This window comes from Syngnathoides biaculeatus, chromosome 3 (assembly GCF_019802595.1).
Source record: "Syngnathoides biaculeatus isolate LvHL_M chromosome 3, ASM1980259v1, whole genome shotgun sequence".
NCBI lineage: Eukaryota > Metazoa > Chordata > Actinopteri > Syngnathiformes > Syngnathidae > Syngnathoides > Syngnathoides biaculeatus.
The window spans coordinates 32,277,951-32,294,653 of NC_084642.1; the positions used below are offsets into that span (position 1 = coordinate 32,277,951).

At 40.1% G+C, this 16,703-nt stretch overlaps 2 protein-coding genes across 5 annotated transcripts; one reads left to right on the forward strand and one right to left on the reverse strand.

Moving 5' to 3' along the window:
• Window positions 1–391: 391 nt before the first annotated feature.
• On the reverse strand, window positions 392–4,065 carry tmem208 (transmembrane protein 208). Of its 3 annotated transcripts, none has more exons than XM_061813939.1 (6): window positions 3,930–4,065; window positions 3,357–3,452; window positions 3,133–3,192; window positions 2,917–3,053; window positions 738–822; window positions 392–642 (listed from the first exon to the last, which is right to left on the reverse strand). In XM_061813939.1, the coding sequence occupies exons 1-6, from the start codon at window positions 3,990–3,992 to the stop codon at window positions 505–507; spliced, it is 579 nt and encodes a 192-aa protein (XP_061669923.1). In that variant the 5' UTR covers window positions 3,993–4,065; the 3' UTR covers window positions 392–504. The 3 variants fall into 3 exon arrangements, with proteins under 3 accessions (XP_061669923.1, XP_061669925.1, XP_061669924.1); XM_061813941.1 differs by having other exon boundaries at window positions 3,880–4,042; XM_061813940.1 differs by having other exon boundaries at window positions 3,856–4,042.
• Window positions 4,066–10,170: 6,105 nt separating this feature from the next.
• Window positions 10,171–16,027, forward strand: slc39a1 (solute carrier family 39 member 1). Of its 2 annotated transcripts, none has more exons than XM_061815422.1 (4): window positions 10,171–10,450; window positions 12,219–12,349; window positions 12,770–12,940; window positions 14,841–16,027. In XM_061815422.1, the coding sequence occupies exons 1-4, from the start codon at window positions 10,336–10,338 to the stop codon at window positions 15,192–15,194; spliced, it is 771 nt and encodes a 256-aa protein (XP_061671406.1). In that variant the 5' UTR covers window positions 10,171–10,335; the 3' UTR covers window positions 15,195–16,027. The 2 variants fall into 2 exon arrangements, with proteins under 2 accessions (XP_061671406.1, XP_061671405.1); XM_061815421.1 differs by having other exon boundaries at window positions 10,173–10,450; window positions 12,770–13,090.
• The last annotated feature ends 676 nt before the right edge of the window (window positions 16,028–16,703 follow it).

Consider the following 16,703-nt stretch of genomic DNA (forward strand, 5'->3'; position numbering starts at 1 on the left):
AGAAAAAGCACACAAGCACAGAAACAACATTTAGGAACACCCAAGTTGAGATTCGAACGCAGAAAAACTGAGGCAGACATACCAACCCATAATGTAATATGTTGCCCAGCCATTGCACAATAAATAAATAAAAAATTTCCATTGCATACCTGGGCTTTGTACCTCACAAACAAATGAAACATTGTCACATTTTAAACTAATCAAGACAAAAAAATCCCTGCACTGCAATATGACTTTTGAGGTAATTTCCGTCAATGTGTTGGATGTTAAGTGCAAAATTTAATAAAACTGTGCAGGGCCAAAAGGACAATGACAAGTTTTACATGAGGTCAAGTCAAGTGTCATTCCAGAAGGAAACTGGATTGCATGCAGGAAGAAAACAAACAGTGGATATGATCACATTTGGGTTTAATTAAACAATATTTGTTCTATGCAATAATTTAGGATTTTAATAGATCCTGTGTATAAAAAAAAATAAAATACTGCTTTGTTTGCTCTTTAACATCAGAATCTCTTCATCTGTCGGCGCTCTTGTCTTCTCTGCTTCTTCTCGTTCACTTCCTCTGGCGCTGATGGGCTCTCTGCCGAAAACCAGGGGCCCAGGATGTTCACCCACAGCAGTTGAGCCGCGCGAGCCGGCGCCTGGATAATAAACGAGACAGGAACTGAATCGTGCATAATTGGATAGAGAGCAAAAACAAGAGTGATAAAAAAAATAATAATAATGGGACTCTTACCAGTAGCCAGAGATACCAAAAATATGAAGAGATGCAGCTTAGCACTTGGACAAACACTGTGAGCAGAATGATGTCCTTCAGGTGCCTGGTAGACATGTAAAAAAAAAATGTCATTGCAAAAAAAAAAACGACACACATACACAGTGTCGTGGAAAAGTATTGTCTTATATTTTTCCATTATTTCCCCACTTTGTTTTATATCTTCACACAAATAGACAAAAATAACTAAATGAACTTTAAATGTTTTTAACAGCTGATTTCCTTTATTAAAGAAAAAAACGCTACGCAAACTTAACCTGGCCCTTTCTGAAAAAGTAACAACTCCTCAACATCATAAGTGGTTGCAGAATTGTTTTAATTCAGAGGAAAAAAAAAAAAAGAGTTTGAGCATAAATGGCATTTAAGTTCACAACACTGCATTTTAATTGGATTTAAGTCTGGACAAATCCTTGATTTTGTTTTGTTAACCAATTCATTTGCTTCAGAATCTTATTGCACTTTAACTTGAGGTCATCAACAGAAAGCTGAACATTCTCTTTCGGGATTTTCTGTTCAAGACCAGAATTCACGGTTTCCTCAATCATAGCAAGTGGTCCAGGTCTTGAATTAGAAAGCTCCTCAAGGCCATCACACAACCACCCACCATGTTTGATTGTTGGGATGATGCTATTTAATTTTTTTTTTTAATTCTGTGCGACATTTACGACAGAATTAACGAGACACAGACCTTCTCCAAAAAAATTAAACTTACATTTTGTCAGTTCATATATTTGCTCAAAAGTCTTGGGAATCATCCACATTTTTTTTATTTTTTCTTGCAAACGTGAGATGAGCATTTATACTCTTTTTGATCACCAGTGGTTTTCGCCTTGGAACTCTGCTAAGGATGGCATTTTTGCCACCTGAGTGGGCTCCTGCTGATAACGTCACTTCCTGCTTCTTCTCCAAAACAAATCCCTCAAGAGGATTTTCATGGCGGGAGTTACAAAAAGCCATATAAATCAAAATCATGTTGTGTGGTGAAAAAAACGGATGAGTCCATTCTGGTTGCAGTTGCCTTTTTTTTTTTTTTTAATTTAAAACATACAGAAAAATCATAGTTTTCCTGTCAGTGGCCCTTCAACAGAGGCTCAGGAGGCCAAGAATTCTTAAGAAGCTGTCCCGAGTTCGTTTGTGGCTTTCTGGATGAGTCATTACTGTTCTCTGGGGGGAATCTTTATAGGCCGGCCACTCCTAGGAACGTTCAGCACTCTTCCATGTGAAGATAATGGCTTTCCCTATGGTTCGCTGGAATCCTAAAGCTTTCGAAACGGCGTTTGTAACCTTTTCCAAACTGACAGGTGCTCTTTTAAACTGTTTTCCAAATTATCAGTCACTCACATTTGAAAAATGTACAGGTGTGGTCAGTCATGCGCGTAGATATAATGTTACGGCTGTGTGTTCTGTTTGTAATTATGAGCGTACCCCTTGAAGAGCGGGGGGGGGGGCTGTGTCAGGTAAACTAGGAAGTAGAAGTACGCTGAGCAGCAGTTCATTGTTGGAGACTGTGTGCTTCTGTCTTTTAAAAAAAAAACAAAAAGTCAGGGTATGGTTCACTGCGCTGGATCGGTTTTCATGTGCGCCGACTGTGCGACAAGTGCACAGTGGCACAGTTTAGAGGGATCATTGGTCAAAACCACACAAAATAAGCGACATCTTTCAATATCTATGTATTCCTACTCAAAAACAAATCCACGCGTGTGATTTTTCATGCTCGACATTGCAGATTTGCGAGTGAGATGGCGCGTGGGCGCATTGCGCCGGACAAATCACAGTGACTGGATTATGCTTGGCAAACACAATATTTTGGTACTGCTGTCTAATGTAATGTGATGTGATGTGATGTAATGCAAGAGCTGTTATCAAGTAGATGGATTTTATGAAGAAATAAAATCCCTGTTTTATTTGACACCAAGAGGCAGTAACACAACAATGTGATTATTATTGTACTTTTTAGTAGTTTGCACAAACATCCAATCGGAACTATTTCTTGTGTTTATTCTTCCTGTTGAGTCAAATTAAGTGAACAAGAACAAACTAAACCAACAAACTAATACCTTAATTGAAATAAATCAAAAATTGAGCATTAATGTTAAACATGCGCTGGATTCTATGTTGTTAATGTGGTTTGATCACTTACTCTGCCATCCCGTGCTCCATGTTTAAGTCTATTCCTCCGTCAAGGAGACTTCCATCGTCAGCGAACACTGGTTTGGCCATTGTGGACATGGAACGGTAACTCCCAACATACACAGCAAGCGCAAACACTAAGAACAGCTACATTGAGATGAGAAACGAAAACATCAACTGAAGCCTTTCTCAAAAAATCCATTCAACATCTAATTATTATACTCACCCATGTCCAAAAACTAGATGAATTGTAGAAGATCAAAAGATTTACAGCAGCATATATTGCCTGAGTAAGATAATTAATTACAGTTAGTTAAGGGAGTTACAAAACTGACCAATAAACGGCTTGAAAAATAAAACGCTGGTCATCTTACATTACGCTTTTGGTTGACTTTTCTTACACGTTCATGCTCAGATATAATGGCAGACAAATTCAGGACTCATGCTTACATTAGCTCCCAGAATAACTCTTGTATAGAATTTGAGGGTTGCCTCATTCTCCTCGAAAATCTGCTTCTTTCCCTTCGTACCAACTTTGCCTTTAGGCTGAAAGAAGAGGAGGGTGGGGGAGCAAAAGCTGTTATTAATAACTTCATATAAGCATTACATGTCATTAAATGAATGACTGGTTTAACTGAATTTGATTTTGTGCATTGCAACTGCTTTTCCTGTTTTTTAGATTTTTTTTTTAAACGTCTTCTACATTTCATGTACGACTAACATCAATACACCACTGAGTAATGGAACTATTCTGGGGGGAAAAAAGTGATTCTGACACACTTGTGTTAAATGAATGAATAAATGAATTACAGTCATTGTCATTTGAGAACATGGCAGAGTAAATTTAATTTAAAACTATAGAGTGTAATTTCACTCCGTGGTCCAAATGGCTTCAGTCAGACAGTCGGGTCGGTGAACACCATAAAACTGCATGCATGTGAAACCTCACCGCCATTAGCTGTCAGAAAGATACCTCCGGTCGTTTTCACGGTGTCCTTTTTAACAGTTTGTCTTCAAACCCACCTTCGCTACGGTTATGTTACCGCTTCCGACAAAATCGCTACGGGTAAAATTATTGTAACACATCAGCGTTCCATTCGTCTTTCACGTCCGGCGCGTGAAATAAACGTCATCGATGTACGTGAAACTTGAAATGTGGTGCTTGTCTACCTTCTGGTGGTCATTTTACAATTATTATTTAGAGAATATTTTTACACTAGCTTTTGACGTATTATTTATGAGTAATGACCCCATGTGTTGTTTTCTTTTAATAAGTACCTTATTCAAGTAGGTGACTACTTCATCTACATACATCGCTCGATAGCATGTTTGGCCTGAATCCTACGTTGACGTCTCCGCCATGTTGGATGTGGAAAAGTGGAACGGCGAGAAGAGTACATGTGCCGCTTGGAAATGTGCCAACAAAAATAAAAGACGCTATGTATGGGATTGAGACTGATCAAGTACTTTTCACTATTCCAAAGAATTCTGTAAACATAAATTCAGAACTACGTGGATAGTACTACACCATTGTTTCTCCCAAATGTGAAAAGACTCACTTGTGTAAATATTTGATTATATAGAAATGGCGCTCAAGCATCTCTCAATTTGGACTGGATGAAAAGTGTGCCATTTTTCCAGCAGCCTTTTTATTTCGTCATTCTATAATGCTTAAAAAAAGTTTAAATTCAACTCTCTTTATACCCACCCAATTCTACCCAAAGTGTTTTGATATCTGTTGGGCGAACATGATGGGAAAAATACTGCACATCCTATGATATTTGACACCAAGGCTTTGGAGTTTTTTTTATTTTATTCTTTTTTTTCTAATGAATGCCTTTGAACAGCATAGGGTCTCTACTGACCATGCCTGTTGTTGTAAGATGTGAGCACAAAAGTCTGAAAACTCTGCTAGAACAGCTGAGATTTTAATCAGAGGCACTTTAAATGGTGGGAACTATTTGTTGACTGTCATTTAACAAGAGTTTGAATGTTACTTCTTCATTCTTCACACAGCCACATCCCCATTTATCAGTGGATGTGTGCACTTGTGCAACGACTGTATGTAATCTCAGTTGTTTATTTCTATTTCCCCTCTCCAAAAAATATATATAATTTGTCAATTGAATTGTACATCTTATGGTTAACTAGTTGTCGGGGAAAGCTCTAAACTGCTTTAATGTGATCTCATTATTGTAAACCTGGCATTTGAACAGGGGTGTGTAGACTTTTTATATCCACCGGAGTCCACTCTAGATTCCTATCTACTCCTTTGTTAATAGTTGTATTATTGACAGTGCTTATTGTATTCACAGAAGTAAATACATAATATGTAACTCGTACACTGTACAATGTTTTTCTTAAATGTATGAATACTTTTAGCAAAAAGTTTCCTTTTTATGTCCTGAGCACCTGCATACTTTTGAGACATAAAGACAGTGCGAGAACAGTCACTGAGCAATAAAAGGTGACCAGTAATCTTGCAATGACTGTACTTTTCTTTTTTTTTGTGACAATTTTGCAAAAAGATGCAGAGTCCTCTAGCAATTAGAGCAGTTTGAATGACTACTAGAGCAAGAGTCCAGTTCAATAACTTTATAGTGATTAGTAGTGCAATAATCTGGGACAATGTCAATGGGTTGTTTTCACTGACGTCACATTTTATGGTGAATTACCCATACACTACTGCGCGCCGCCATTTAATCTCCCTACCTAACGTGTACCAGTAATGCTCTCCGTTACTGTTTGTGTTTTTGTGTTTCACGGGCGTCTCGGGATTCAAGTACAAGTACAAGGTACAAGTACAAGAGAGTACTTGCTAACCATCAGAGAGCCTTCTTCTGACTTTTCTTCTGACTTTTTTTCGACAACTCTCGCCAATTCGCTGAGGTGTTTCCAGAGTTGTTAGTCGGCGCGCTCTTCAAAGCCTCACGATGAAGAGGCTTGTGATCCGGGATACAAGTCCGACTTCGATAGTGGGGACATCGTCTAACGCTTCCGACGAAAGTCTTTGGACGTTTTGCAGCTCTGTGCTTCACGGAGACTTGGCTTTGTGGACGAGTGCCTGACGTTGCTATCACGCTGTCCGGGTTCAACCTCCATGTGCTGATCATGTCGCCGAGCTAACGAGCTTAATTGATACTCTTTTGAGAAGGCCAACATTACAGCTAAGATCCCTTTTTGTTAGTCACTTGAAAGATTTGAGAATTTTGTAATGTAATAATGGGTTTATTCTTTTGTCTTTCTGCAATTTTCATCAAATTTTAAACAAATAATAAACATTTCACTTTGCTTGTGGTGAACTAACATACAGGTTTTACTTTTTGAAAAAAAAAAGTGGAATAAACAAAGTTTGCCTCGATATTAAAAAAATAATATTCCACTGCCTTTCATTTTCCGTGTTAGCATACAGGTAAGTGCCTATATGTATATATATATATATATATATATATATTTTATATGGGCACTTACAGTGAAGAAAATAGGTATTTGAACACCCTGCGATATTGCAAGTTCTCCCACTTGGAAATCATAGAGGGGTCTGAAATTTTCATCGTAGGTGCATGTCCACTGTGAGAGAGATAATCTAAAAGGAGAAATCCAGAAATCACAATGTATGATTTTTTTAACGATTTATATGTGTGATACAGCTGCAAATAAGTATTTGAACACCTAATTATCAGCGAGAATTCTGACCCTCAAAGACCTGTTTAGCCACCTTTAAAAGTCAACCTCCACTCCATGTATTATCCTGAATCAGATGAGGTTGTTAGCTGCATAAAGACACCTGTCCAACCCATACAATCTGTAAGACTCAAACTTGTAAAGTGGCCGAGACCAAAGAGCTGTCCAAAGACACCAGTGACAAAATTGTACAACTCCACAGGGCTGGAAAGGGCTACGGAGAAATTGCCAAGCAGCTTGGTGAAAAAAGGTCCACTGTTTGAGCAATGATTAGAAAATGGATGAAGCTAAACAGGACAGTCAATCTCAATCGGAGTGGAGCCCCATACAAGATATCGCCTCGTGGGGTCTCAATGATCCTTAGAAAGGTGAGGAATCATCCCAGGACTACACGACAGGACTTGGTCAATGACCTGAAAAGAGCTGGGACCACCCTTTCCAAGGTGACTGTTGGTAATACACTAAGACATCATGGTTTGAAATCATGGACGGAAGGTTCCCTGCTGAAACCAGCACATGTCAAGGTCTGCCTTAAGTTTGCCAATGACCATTTGGATAATACAGAGGAGTCATGGGAGAAGGTTTTGTGGTCAGATCAGACCAAAATTGAACTTTTTGGTCATAATTCCACTAACCATGTTTGGAGGTAGACGGATGATGAGTTCCATCCCAAGAACACCATCCCTACTGTGAAGCATGGGGGTGGTAGCATCATACTTTGGAGGTGTTTTTCTGCACATGGGACAGGAGGGCTGCACTATATTAAGGAGAAGATGACTGCAGCCATGTATTTTGAGATTTCCTCAGTCAGAGAATTGAAGATGGGTCGTGGCTGGGTCTTTCAACATGATAATGACCCGAAGCACACAGCCAGGAAAACCAAGGAGTGGCTCCATAAGAGGCATATCAAGGTTCTGGCATAGCCTATTCAGGTGGTTCTGAGTGACAGCCCAGAAACCTGTCTGATCTAGAGAAAATCTGTGTGGAGGAGTGGGCCAAAATCCCTCCTGCAGCATGTGCAAACCTGGTAAACAACTACAGGAAACGTTTGACATCTGTAATTGCAAACAAAGGCTACAGTACCAAATATTAACGTTGGTTTTATCCGGTGTTCAAATACTTATTTGCAGCTGTATTATACAAATAAATCGTTAAAAAAATCATGCATTGTGATTTCTGGATTTTTCTTTTTAAATTATCTCTCACAGTGGACATGCACCTACGATGCAAATTTCAGTCCTCTCCATGATTTCTAAGTGGGAGAACTCGCAATAGAGCAGGGTGTTCAAATATTTATTTTCCTCACTGTACCTGTATGCTAACAGGTGGAATATGCTTTTATATTAACGAGGAATGGTACACTGACGTTACAGAGCTCAGCACACACTGCAGCAATTTTGATTAGCTACAACAACCTAACTATAAAAAATAAGACAGAACTAAACAATTACGAAGTGTCTTGAGCAGACAAGTATCCAATCCCACTGCTCCTCCTTCGTGATTTCTGTCACATAGAGTAAAAGATCAAGGGAACTATACTGTGCCTTTGTGATGCAGTCCTGAGTCCCATGATGTGTGTATGCGAGTTAGCATAGTAGTCAGTCTGGGCTTGATGTGCTGTCGGTCGCGTCTTCAATAAATGCAGTTAGAAAGATAATGTCGTCCACCTTCTGTATGTTTGAGTCACGGACCTCAGGAATAAAAAATGGCCGCCGTCCGAGGATTCACAACGGGTGACGTCACGTGAAAACAGCCCATTGTGCAAATGTTGCAGATGCCTCTCAGGCACATGAATGGCCAGTATTGGTCAACAATAGATGTGTAAGTAGTGCACCAAGGTGAGACTACTACAGTGAGTGCACAAGTGATGTATAATTAATCACACACAAAAAAGGCAGCCTGTTGCAGTGGAATTCTAAATGAACCTATTTAAGAAGTTAATTGCAAGAGGGAAGAATCTATTGGAACATCTGCTAGTTTTGGTTTGCATTGTTCAGTAGCACATACCTGAGGGAAGGAGCTGGAATAGCTGATGATCAGGATGTGAATGGTCCAACAGGATTTTTCATGCGCCTGTCTTGGTTGAGGCAGTTTGCAAATCCAACAATCCTTTCAGTAGTTTTGATTGTCTGTTACAGTCTGAGTTTGGCCTTTTTTGTAGCAGCACCAAACCAGACTGTGATGGAGGAACACAGTACTGACTCAATGACCGCTGAGTAGAACTGCTTCAACAGCTCCCTTGGCAAGCCAAGCTTTCTAATAAAAATCCGGGAATCCTCTACTGGGCCTTTTTGAGGATGGACTTGATGTTGATCTCGCGCTTCAGGTTGTGAGAGACTGTAATTCCCAGGACTTTGCAGGTCTCGACTGTTGACACCACCAGACAGTTGGAGAGGGTGAGAGGCAGCTGAATGCCTACTCAACTCCACAATCATCTCTGCTGTCTTTTGTGTGTTCATCTCCAGATTGTGTCAGCCGCACCATAGCTCCAGCCTCGCCACTTCCTGTTGCTACGCAGACTCATTACTGTACTTGATGAGGCTGAAAACTGTGGTGTCATCTGCAAACTTCAGGAGTTTGACAGCCCGTTGAATTGCAATTCAGTTGCTCATGTAGTGAGAGAAGACCACCGAGGAGAGGACACCACCATGGGCTGTCCTTGTGCTGATAGTGCGTATGGATTAGTGTGTCCCCGACCCTCACCTGCTGTATCCTGGCCTTCAAGAAGTTGTAGATCCACTGGCAGATGGCAGGCGAGACGCTGAACTGGAGAGGTTTGAAGTAGAGGAGTTCTGGGACGATGTTTTTGAACACAGAGCTGAATTCCATATACAGGATCCTTGCAGAGGTCCCTGTAAAGCCAAGGTGTTCTAGGATAAAGTGCAATCCCATGTTGACTCCATCATCAGCAAACCCGTTTCCTTGGTAGGAAAACTGCAGTGTATTCAGCAGGAGACCTGTGACGCTGTTGAGATGGTCCGGCGTGAAACATGCAAAAGTTTGTTATTGAACGACCAACATGACTTTGTACGTCTACACACTTCTTCACAGAAACAGAGTAGGATGTGACAGTGTCCGTATATTCATTCAGGCTGCCAGCTGAATTTTCAAAGACTCTCCAGTCTGTGCAGTTGGGACAGATTTGAAGTTCTATCTTTACTTCATTGGCCCACTGTTTTCACTGTTTTCACTGTAGGCTTCGTGTATCCAAGTTCATACCTTTATGTAGGTATTAGGTGAATTAAGCGGTGATCAGAGGAGCCCAGGGCTGCATGAGGTATGTATGGCACGGTATACATGATTTACTTTAGTATAGCAGTGGTCAAAAATGTTATTTTCCCTGGTAGGACAGTCGATGTGCTGCATGTAATAGGGAGTTTGTGCTTGAATTTAGCTTTGTCAAAGTTTCAGAGAATAAGAAAGTTACAGTATTAACTTTTTGCACTTTGTGAAGGCCTCCTTTACTCCTACTCGTTTATGTTGGGTGTACCACATCCAAGATGGCAGAAATACAGACGTATCACAACAGCAAGCCTAAATCCTAATGAGGTTTCTATGTCAGTGGGTGGCACCCTGGGGTTGTTAGGCGACCTTTGTCGGCCACCGTAGAAAGAGCGAGTTCCACTTAACACACAACACTATGATTTATCTGTGTTTGTATTGTCGACCAAGTGTTTTGGGGGTTCGCAACTCTCGAGATCTGGTCAGGTTAGCAGCGAACCGCTGACTGACACTTACACGCAAGATGGAATATTTGCTCCAAGTAAAAATCGGCGCTCTTTTCGGTTTGTTGCTACTAACGCTTATTTTCGGATTCATCCCCGCTCGAGTCACTTGGTTCAGGAACACAAACGGGACAGGTAAGTGGATCATTGAATTAAAATCTTCTTATTATTATGGAAAAACACTGTTGGATTTGTACAAAATAAATACCTCGTTTATCGTTTGAAATGTTGCCTTAAAAGTCATTTCGGACAATACGAATCGGTGTTTGCTTAGTGCAAAGTCACGTGTGCACATTCCTGACTCCCCATGGATTTGATCAAGTGTGTTAACATAGCACACATAATTGGGAACTTTGGATGAGATCACTGAAATCAAACACGTTGATTTAATCGAAACAGAGACAGGGCCGGCCACAGGTCTCCACAGTCCTACCACTATCTTTAGTCTTGGTGCTTAAGCATTGTGGGTCCTTGGACAAGTCTATTTGTTGGGATTTTAACAACAATTTTTTTTTTCCTACAACATGAAAAGTCTGCCTAATCCAAGTGAAAGAGGCAGTTAAAATAATGACACTGGTGACTTTGTCGGTATAAATTGTATTTAGGAATGTAAGGTTTAGATCAGGTGTTCAACTAAAACTTAAAAAGGTGCAGATAGAGAAGGTTTGAGTCGCATATGATTTTAAGTAATATCCTATTCTAAAGCCATCTGATTGAATCTGATGTTGGTTTACTCTTTATAGCTGTAACAGTTTCGCCTCTTGTTGGAAGACTTTCAACAAGGTTTAGGAGTTAGTTTGTGGGCTCCCCCCGCTCCCCATTCTTTCAGGAGCACATTTGTCAGGATGAGAAGGCCTGTTTAACAGTCTGCTCAAAAACAACCCAAAGGTGTTCTCTCTGTTTGAAGGGAGGTTTGTGTAGGCTAGTCAAGATCATCCACACCAAACTCTGTCATCCGTGTCTTTACGGATTTTGTTTTGGGCAGTGGTCCACAGACATGTTGGACCAGTAAGGCGTAATCCACACACTGTTTGACTGTCCAAAATCTCTTGGTATGATGAAGTACTGAGAGTTCTGTTTTACTGGAGCTCAAGGACAAAAGTTTTGGACATTTCAAACTTAATGGGAACAGTTTACAGATGGCCCCTTCCTGTTCCACCATGACTGTGCATCAATTCATAAAGACATAGATGGACGTTAAATGTGGATTAACTTGACAGGCCTGTACAATCCTGACCTCAACCCTGATGGAACACTTTTGGGTGAATTTGAGTGGAGACTGAGAGACAGGGCTCCTTGCCCACCATGGATGTGTAACCTTACAAATGCACTTTTGGAAAAATGGTCAGAGGTTCCCATGTACTCACTCCTAAACCTTGATGAAAGCCTTCCCACTCGAGTTTGATGTTATAAATGCAGAAATAGGACAGATGTGTAATTAAACCTCGTGGACTAAGAACAGGATCTTGCTTAAATTCATTAATGAGGTAGGTGAGCAAATGTCTTGGGTAGTAAAGTTTATGTATATTGTCATAATGCAATACAAAGGTGTTGAATTAACTTGCCCATAAGTCTGGTCTTGTGTAATGTGGAAGTGAAACGATCACTTCTCTCTCAGACTTTGGAACGTTCTATTGGGTCATCAAGATCTCATCAAATCTCCTGACCTTTTGTTATACTGATAAAGCAAAGATTTTCCAATCCGTTATTGTAATGTGGGATGAATAGACCTACACTACAATATATCCTTTTTTCAGTCAATGCAGTTTTGGTTGAATTTGTCGTGATTTTTTTTTTTTTTTCTAAAGCAAGTTTATGAAGTTAATGTAAACGTGTCCCTGTGTGATTTAAGAAATGAAATCTTTGTTGTTGTTGTTTTTTTTTTTCATCTTTACATTTTCAGAGACTCACCGTACAGTTCTGAGTCTCATAAGTTGCTTTGCCGGCGGAGTTTTCCTGGCAGCATGTTTGCTCGATATCATTCCAGATTACCTGGAGGACATGAACACTGCATTGGACTCCAACATGATGGAGGTAAACCTCCACACACACCCGTTGAGTGCTTTCTGCCTCGCACCACTGTGATATATAGATTGAAAAAATTTTCAAAAATGACTCGTTATTGTGGCTGTGCGTGACTTTTATTACAAGCAGAATTATTTGATTTCAAAGTAACAATAAAAGGGCTGCAGAGTGAACTGCGTTTGCATGTCTGCATCATAGTTCTGAGCTGCTGGGTTTGATCTCGGCAACTGGGTTTCCGATGTATTTGTATGCGTTTTCTTATATTGCTGTCCAACAACATTCTATAAACATGCATGTAAAGTTCACTGATGAGTCTAAATGGGTGTGAATGGTCATTGGTGTATCCCGCCTCTCGGGCACATTTTCACTGGCTTTTGAACAAAAACGTTTGATATACCACTGATGTTTGTCATTGTTCTTGCCACGTAGATTAACTTCCCCCTTCCTGAGTTCATCATGGCAGTCGGTTTCTTCACAGTCCTCATACTGGAGAGGATGGTTCTGAACTGTCGGGAGATGAGAGGGACCGTGAATGAGTGGGCGCCCCTTATACAAGACAACAGGAACGGCCACGGACACGGCCATGTCCATGGCTCCACCGTGAGTCCGGATCTGGAGAGCAGCGGCCACCACGTCCATGTCGACTTTCAGGCCCACTCGCCTTTTCGCTCCTTCATGCTTTTCCTCTCGTTGTCACTCCATTCGGTTTTTGAAGGGCTTGCAATCGGCCTGCAGAACACTGACTCAAAGGTATGAATAAAAAAAAGTGTTTTATCTGATACTGGATCATCTTGAGGTAACAGAAAATAATGCATACCAAAATACTGTACATCGTGAGGAATGTGTATAGTGGACCAAAGAGGCAGTTGGATAAATTCATGAAATTAAAATTAAGTGACAGAAAATATGAGCTGTATATTCCAATCAGAGTACTCATAGTTTGGAATTCAACCATGACAGTGCCGGTCTGCATGTACTGTAGAATGATCAATTGTAGAATCACAGAAAATATTTCAAAGTCTCATACTGTGGCTATTTAGACCTACGTAGAAATAATACTTTATTGCATGGACTTAGTACAAAAGTGTCCATTTAAAAATAAATAAAAAGGGGGACCACACCAAGTAATGCACATGCTGAACAAGCACGTGAACTCATCAAAGTTAAAAGTGATGAGGCGTCCTTTAATTGTTATTTGGGACAGTCACGCCATTAGCAAATTCCTGGTTTGAGTTATTGTTGTTTTTAGAACTGACTGCATTTTGAGTAAAACTTTTTTGGTGCATTTTGTGTGGGTACGCGTGGTCTGAGGATCGTCTAAATTTGTTCGCAGAGTACAGGCAAATGCAAGTATGACCCTATTGATCAATCAGAGATTTGTGCATCAAATGGGCATTTGCATAATTTCAGCTCAAAGTTGTGTGTCTGCAAGGTTAGTGAATGAGACCCGTTGTCCCATCACTGGCGAAGCCTTTTCAGAACAGGCCCGTAGGCTACTCACGTGGTGCTAGGAGGGATCTTGTCGTCCGCAACCATAGTGGTGATCCATGATGTACATCATCACGAGTCCTGTGACTATTGATTCACTAATGACTATTTTGACCTAAAATAACACAATTAAATGTAAATAACGGAAAAATTAAAATCAACAATTTTCATATGCTTGAAATGAAAATGGTTAATTATAACTCAATGTATTGTAAACAATTAAAGTGTGATTTATTGTATTAGTATTGGCATTTAAAATATTTTGCAACTTTGTTTTTGATCTCATTTGGAAATGACCCGTCAATGGACAGGTCGAATGGAAAACTATAAATATAAATCAAGTGTAGACTTTTAGTGCAAATATTTCCCCACCCTAGATTTATACACTTGAGACTCAATATTGGGTGCCTTTGCACAATAAAATTTTTTTTTTTTTTTTCAAAGACAAGATATCTTACTTTTGAGCCACACTGAGAGCGGTAGTCATTTATAATATATATATATATTGCGTGTGTGTGTGTATATATATATATATATATATATATATATATATATATATATAGATGATGATGCCTGCACTTTGCAGTGGTGTACAATTGCACTGCTTCTCACCAAGAGCAAATAATTCTGTATGTTCACATTAACTCAGTAAATGCAAATGTAAAAAATATTTTGTGTATCTATGATTACAGCTCGTAAGTAAATATACTTTAAAAAGCTAAGTTCCAGCTTCTGGTTGGATGCTTTGACATGAAAGGAATGTTGTGGTCACAAGATTGACTTAAATCTTGTCATGTGGTCACAGCACCCTCAGTGAGCCTTTACATTCATCGGGTGAAGCCTCACAACTTTTTTTTTTCTTCCCTTTTTAAATCTACAGCCTTATTGTTGCCATTACATGATTCTAATCAGAACTACATTCAATGGAGTAGTTACTGATATTGTGTTGTTCTATTCAGTAGAAAAGTGGTGCAATGTGGGGAAAATATGATCCAGCTGTTTGATTCTCCAGGTGTTGGAAATCTGCATCGCCATACTGGTCCACAAGAGCATCATCGTCTTCAGCCTGTCTGTGAAGCTGGTCCAGAGCGCAGTTCGTCCCGTGTGGGTGGTGGCTTACATCGGGGTGTTCGCCGTAATGTCACCCCTGGGCATCGCCATCGGCATCAGCGTGATGGAGGCCCAGCTGGCGGCCGGAACCCTCATCCAGGCCGTTCTGGAGGGGCTGGCCGCGGGAACGTTCATCTACATCACCTTCCTGGAGATCCTCCCGCACGAGCTCAATTCCCCCGGGAAGCAGCTGCTCAAGGTGCTCTTCATCTTGCTGGGCTTCATCGTCATGGCTGCGCTCACCTTTTTGGGCTAAGTGCATGAGACGTTCAAGCTCAGGTGCCCGTCAAGGTGTTGGCTCTGTGTTTGGGGTCGTCTTTATTTCCAATGCAGATGGAATGTTTCTCCACGTTCGGACTGTTTACACTGCACGTCCTGACACTTCATATTCCGCCACTTGGAGTATTTTTAAGGGAGCACAGTAAAATGCTTGATTGTTTTAGACCTTTGAGTATACTTTTTTTTAAGACCTTTTGTGAGGGATTTTTAAATATAACTTCTTTTAGTTCGTTAGGAGTTTTACGTCAACTGAGCCTGTTGACTGACCAAGTCAGTCCGGGGTATACGATGCACATCTGAACTGTTGCAAACATTTTGAACCCGACTGAAGGAAACAACTGGAAATATTAAGGCCTTACTGTGTGTACTGTATGTTGTACTTCATCCAATCATGTCACCTCATCAGCAACTACATTTGTTTACGTCTGTTTGCTGTGTTTGATTCAAATGGGAAGTTTGCTTCCTTAAAAGTGCCTCCATATTTGCTTTTGTTCATTTTACAATGAGGTCCTGATCACTTTATTTCCTGTAGTCTTTACCACTGATAGCATGATTTGTACTGTTTTATTGCAATCTTCCTAGCCTATTTGTAGCCTCACTAGTATTTTGTTGCTCATGTAATTTAAGACAGATTTGTAATGAGAGCTTGCACACTAAATGTAATGCCTTAATATTGTGACCAAAAAGAGAATGCAATCAAGAAAAAGGATGGGATTTAGTATTATCTGCACCTTTTTCCTAATAAAGCACCAATGGGGATGAGAGGAAGACTGTAATGTACTAAAAAAATAAATTTAACACATAATGTGACTACATGTAAGCCATTTAATATCAGCATCAGATTTCAAACAAGTTATGAAAAAAGTTTGAAGAACATAATTCACAGATTCAAACTAAAATAAATTCTTTGAAAATTCCAATCAAGGATCACCTAAAGACTGATTATTGTTTGACTTTGGAGATGTACCAGTGAGCATTCAGCCAAAGTATGCGTTATGTGTTGACTGGTCTTGCGATACCGTAAACTGGCTGTTTCCTCTCCCTCTGGGAGTCGTGTAACTGGTCAAATGTAAGTTTGTGAATGCGACAAATGCATGGCAGGGCTGTACAAAGTTCCTCATCTATCAAGGTCATGTTTCTTAGTATAACTGACATGAGATGTTCTAGACTATTATTCAAAGGGTGTTTATTGTGGCTGTATTGTATTCACTTCTTAAACCCCTTCTCTTTGCACCCTCTGCAACGGTGGCTAATTTAGATTATGGCGTCATATGGATAAATATATACTTGTTGGTAACAATATCAGTCATTCTGTAACCGATTAAAGATAAATGTTGGTTACTTTAAAGTAATTATGCATTTAATCAAACACTGACCTGGTGACCCGTCCATAGTGTTCCCCGTCCCTCACCTCCAGTCAACTGGGTTAGGCAAGTAATCACAAATAAACAAGAAAAATGCTTACATCGGGGTGTTCGCTGTAATG

What these genes read in the sequence shown, in the direction of transcription:
- tmem208 (XM_061813939.1), bottom strand. Translation starts at nt 3,992, where the DNA reads ATGTGTTACAATAATTTTACCCGTAGCGATTTTGTCGGAAGCGGTAAC. An exon ending in GAGTTATTCTGGGAGCTAAT is followed by an intron (nt 3,193 to 3,356) that starts GTAAGCATGAGT and finishes TATCTTACTCAG; the next exon opens with GCAATATATGCTGCTGTAAA. An exon ending in ATGGAGCACGGGATGGCAGA is followed by an intron (nt 823 to 2,916) that starts GTAAGTGATCAA and finishes CATGTCTACCAG; the next exon opens with GCACCTGAAGGACATCATTC.
- slc39a1 (XM_061815421.1), top strand. Translation starts at nt 10,336, where the DNA reads ATGGAATATTTGCTCCAAGTAAAAATCGGCGCTCTTTTCGGTTTGTTG. An exon ending in TGGACTCCAACATGATGGAG is followed by an intron (nt 12,350 to 12,769) that starts GTAAACCTCCAC and finishes CTTGCCACGTAG; the next exon opens with ATTAACTTCCCCCTTCCTGA. An exon ending in TGCAGAACACTGACTCAAAG is followed by an intron (nt 13,091 to 14,840) that starts GTATGAATAAAA and finishes TTGATTCTCCAG; the next exon opens with GTGTTGGAAATCTGCATCGC.